This window comes from Echinops telfairi, unplaced genomic scaffold, assembly GCF_000313985.2.
Source record: "Echinops telfairi isolate 266 unplaced genomic scaffold, ASM31398v2 ScPeMD7_28;HRSCAF=97, whole genome shotgun sequence".
NCBI classification, from domain to species: domain Eukaryota; kingdom Metazoa; phylum Chordata; class Mammalia; order Afrosoricida; family Tenrecidae; genus Echinops; species Echinops telfairi.
Window position 1 is genome coordinate 3,040,926 of NW_022103925.1, and position 4,420 is coordinate 3,045,345.

At 55.4% G+C, this 4,420-nt stretch overlaps 1 protein-coding gene across 1 annotated transcript in view; it reads left to right on the plus strand.

The window, feature by feature from the left end:
* Window positions 1–4,420, plus strand: part of FAM53A (family with sequence similarity 53 member A) — a 35,252-nt gene that overhangs the window by 26,496 nt on the left and 4,336 nt on the right. The window contains exons 3-4 of the mRNA XM_045289476.1: window positions 3,209–3,263; window positions 3,970–4,267. Coding sequence (XP_045145411.1) covers window positions 3,209–3,263; window positions 3,970–4,267 — 353 coding nt within the window. The remainder of the gene's footprint in view (window positions 1–3,208; window positions 3,264–3,969; window positions 4,268–4,420) is intronic.

Below are 4,420 nucleotides of genomic sequence, written 5' to 3' on the forward strand. Positions count from 1 at the left end.
AGGGGAGGAAATATTAAAGAAATAGAGGGTAGTGACGTGGTTCATCAGTGCCATACTGCACCCTAGATTTATCATCCCTTCCGTGTGGCCCTTCTGAGAGGGACTGTCCAGTTATCCTTCAGGTGGGTTTTGGGTCTCCACTATATCCCCACATCTTCACATTGATTTGGTTGCTTGTTTTTGAACTTCTGATACCTCTTCCGGTCGACGCCTCATGATCACACTGGGTTGTGTGTTTCTTCCATGTGGGCTTTGTTGCTTCCCTGCTAGATAGCCATTTTTTAATTACAAGCCTTGAGGACCCCAGATGTTTATCTTTTAATAGCCGGGCACCATTGGCTTTCTTCACCACATTTACTTAAGCTCTGATTTTGGCTTCAGAGATCGTGTCAGGAAGGTGAGTATCATGCAGTGCCACATTATTAGAGCAAACCATTCTTGTACTGAAGTGCTTTCTTGTTGCATTTGCTTATATTTACATATATAAACAATGGTACTGGCCATTCTGAATTGAACAATCATACGGTCTTCTACTATACCGGAAATGACAAATTGAAAAGGACTATTTGCTTTCATCCTCAAAAAGAACATTTCAAAATCCGCCCTGAAGTACAGCGATAATAATCAGTGCTAGGACAATCATCCATACACCCACAAGGAAGACCAGTTAACATGACTAGTCTTGAAATCCATGCACCCACCATTAAAGCCAAGGATGAAGTTGAAGATCCTGCCCATCACAATGTATTGATCACCAGTGGCGAGTGGGATGTGAAAATAGAAACAAAGACGGAGCAGCAGTTGGAATGGTGGCCCTGGGGATGGAAATGATGCTGGAGATGACACGGCAGGATTTTGGAGAGCCGGCGCCTTGTTCATTGGAAATACCTTTCTAAGCAACACGCGGCAGCTGCACACGTGGGCCTTACTTAGCATGTGTATGTACTTGTTGACACAGCACACAAGGACCTCACCAGGTGGAACACATAGGAATCAGATTGGCTGCATCTGTGGGAAGAGACACTGGAGACGCTCTGTATCTTCAGCCAGAACAAGGTCGGGGACCTGTTCTTGAGAGGAACTCTTAAATTCAAGGGGGCTGCGCTCCAGGTGCCCTGATGCAGTGGCTGCAGCAAGGGGCTCAAATAGAAGAACCCCCGTGAGGATAGTGCAGGCTGCTGTCCATGGTGCATCGGTCTCCCCGGCGCACAGCCACCTCCCCGGCGCCTGCCAACAATGCACTCAAGGCTGTGCACCGGCTCTCCTGGGTGCATTCCTTTTCCTGGCTTCCTCTCGAGCTGGCCCACGAGTGATCTGTGCCCCTTGCCTTGCTGTAAAACGTCACCTCCCTACCCCCTCTGTCCATGCATGTAGCTGATTTGGTTCTGGGGTCTCTGAATTGGCACGGCCCGTGTGTAGCTGTCGCTCAGACTGTTGGAGAGAGATATGTGTGGCGAAGATGCCGTTGGCCGTGTACAATTCTGTCCTGCAGCCCCCCGGGTCGTTTCTCTCCTGGCCCTGTGTTCCAGCCACGGACCCTGCTTTGTTGCCCCCCCTCCGCTCCAATCACCGGTCATTATCAGCGCGCAGACTGCACTCCTCGGCATGAATCTCCAGTTTCTTCATCACTGGCTGGTGCCAGTATCTGAATCGATGACTGGATGAAGAATGACCCGGCCTTCTTTGTAGGCATATTGGTATTTTCCTATCCCTGACAGCGCTGTATTTCAGGGGAGATCTTGAAATATTCTTTGTGATGACGCATGGATGCCTTTCCTCTGCGGTTTGCCGTTTGGCCCATAGCAGCAGATCATTAAAAAAACCAACAATACAGCCCTGCCATTGAGCCAGTTCTAACTCATAGGGACCCTATAGACAGGCTAGAACTAACTGCCCCGAGGGTTTTCAAAGTTGTGGCTCTTTACGGGAGTAGAAAGCCAAGTCTTTGCTCCCTCAGAGCTGCTGGTGGGTTTGAACTGCTGACCTTGCGGTTAGCAGCCTGGCACATAATCACTAGGCTACGTGGGCTCCTGTGTAGCAGACCCTATAACTGTCCAATTTAAAAAGGGCAATATCCATCTATTCTGGCACACGGGTGCCTAGGTTAGTGATCCGTATGCATTCCGCTCTGTTTGTGGTTTCCGGCTTTCCCGTGCGCCAAAGAGGAAGGGGTATTTGCAGCCATTTCTTCTCATTTTGAGTAGCACCTTTCAGAATCGCAGGACCATGACGAGACCAGGAAATGAGTCTTGGTGTAGTTGAGACATGGGGACCTTTCTGTCAGCACAATTTCTGTTGATAAGCACCCCTCCTTCCGGCTCACTCCCACCTGCTCCCTCACCCCTGGCGACACCAGGCTGCTGAAGGTTCTACTGGTGGAGAGAGTCCCACAGTCAGCATGTCACCGCCCAGGACTGGCTTTGTGATTCCAATACCCACCCTCACTCCAGGAGGAGGAGGTGGGCCAGGGAGCTGTGGGCTGGGCCCGATTGGACACACAGAGGTTCCGGCCCATTGGCCGAGCCAGAGCGATGGGGAGGATCCCTGAGTGTCATCATGGCAGTGGGTGAGCGTGGGACAGGGGTGATAGGGCCACAGGGGTTTTCCAGAGATTGGCAAATAAGCCTCACAGTGATGATGGCAGGGTGGGGGTGGGGAATACGTGACGGGCTCCGGTGGGACCTTGTGGAAGCTGTGTCCTTGGGCCGAGGAGGTGGGGGGCTACAGGGCCGCAGTGATGGGACATTAGGTGCTCTCAATCCTTTTATTCAAAATGCATTATCTGGTGGAGGTGGGATTCGTGGGCAGTGAGGTCTGTGCCCGGGGGTAGGCTCAGCCCCCCATACACCACAGTCTGTCCCTGAACCAGGGCACTGCCCCCACATCTGGAGCCGCCTGGGGGTCATCCCCAGTGGAGAGGTGTGTGAGGACAGAGGCTTAGGAGTCGCACGCTTGTTCCCATGCGGGGAATGGGGCCACTAGTGTTCTCAAGCGCTCCATTAAGAAAAGAAAGTGTTGTCCAGTTACTTAGCATTAGGTTTTTCATCAGCAAAAAGAAAATGCGGGCGAGTTGCACAAGCACTCTTGTGGGCAGGGCCTGGTGGGCCAGGATGGGATAGAGGGAGGGGGTGGCGGCGGATTCCTTCAGGCGCCTCCTCCCTTGGGGCCCAGGGCCGGGGCTGACCCCTCTCTTTCTTGTCCCCTGCAGTATTCTACTGAGAGAGTGAACAAAAGCGGGGGCTTGTTCTCCTTTGGCCTCAATGGTAAGTGCTTCCAGCCAGGGCGATTCCCTGGGGCTCCCATGGGCCCTGCGCTGGGGCCTGCGGGCGGGGCCTCCCGTGTGAGTTCAGGATGGTAGCCGAGCCTGAGCAAGCCTGACCTTCCCGGCTATGCTGGGGCTGAGGGTCCTCCACAGCTGGTCTTCCCTGGGAGGTGTCAGGGAACTGCCCACCTTATGGGGTCCTGTGGCCCCTGGCGGAGCGAAAGCTGAGGCTGTTTCCCTAAATATTGAAAAACAAACTCGCCGCCATCAGTTTGATGCGGACTTGTAGCCACCCCACAGGACAGGGCGGAAGTGCCCCTGTGGGTTTCTGGACTGCAAACCTTGATGGGCGTGGAGCCCCCCTCCCCTTTCTCCCTTGGAGTGGCTGGGGTTAGAACTGCTGACTTTATGGTGAGCAGCCCAGTGCGTCACCCACTCTGTCTCCAGGGCTCCTCCTTGAAGAAACCACAGGAGGTGAGCTCGGCCGGGTGAGGTCCCTGCCAGCCCTCTTGGACCCCGAGGTGCCAGATCTGGCTTGGTTGAAGGGGCAGTGTGCCTCTTCAGCCCACGATCGCCACTGGGTGTTAGACTGGACTCTCCAGCAGTGGTCAGCGCACCCTGACCACCGCAAGGGCCCTGGTGACGGCAGAGTAGGGAGCCCTGCACCAAGCCGAGCTCACGGATGGCCCAACCTTCTATCTCCACAGTGGTCAAGAGCCCCTGGAAGGTCGTGAGTGGAGGAAGGCCGGCCCGCAGCGGCGAGGGGGCCCAGCACGCGGGCTTCCCCTTCCCGCCCCCCGGCCCCTTTGGCCCGGCGCCCCCCATGGGCTTGCAGTGGCGCCCCGAGGCCCCCGGCGCGGCGGCGGCAGCGGAGGGCGGCAGCGACAGCGACGTGAGCCTCGGCGAGCACGCGGGGCAGCCCTTGGCCCCGCCGACCAAACGGCACTGCCGGTCCCTGTCGGAGCCCGACGAGCTGGCGCGCTGCCGCTCCCCGTGGAGGCCGGAGTATCTGAATCGATGACTGGATGAAGAATGACCCGGCCTTCTTTGTAGGCATATTGGTATTTTCCTATCCCTGACAGCGCTGTATTTCAGGGGAGATCTTGAAATATTCTTTGTGATGACGCATGGATGCCTTTCCTCTGCGGTTTGCCGTTT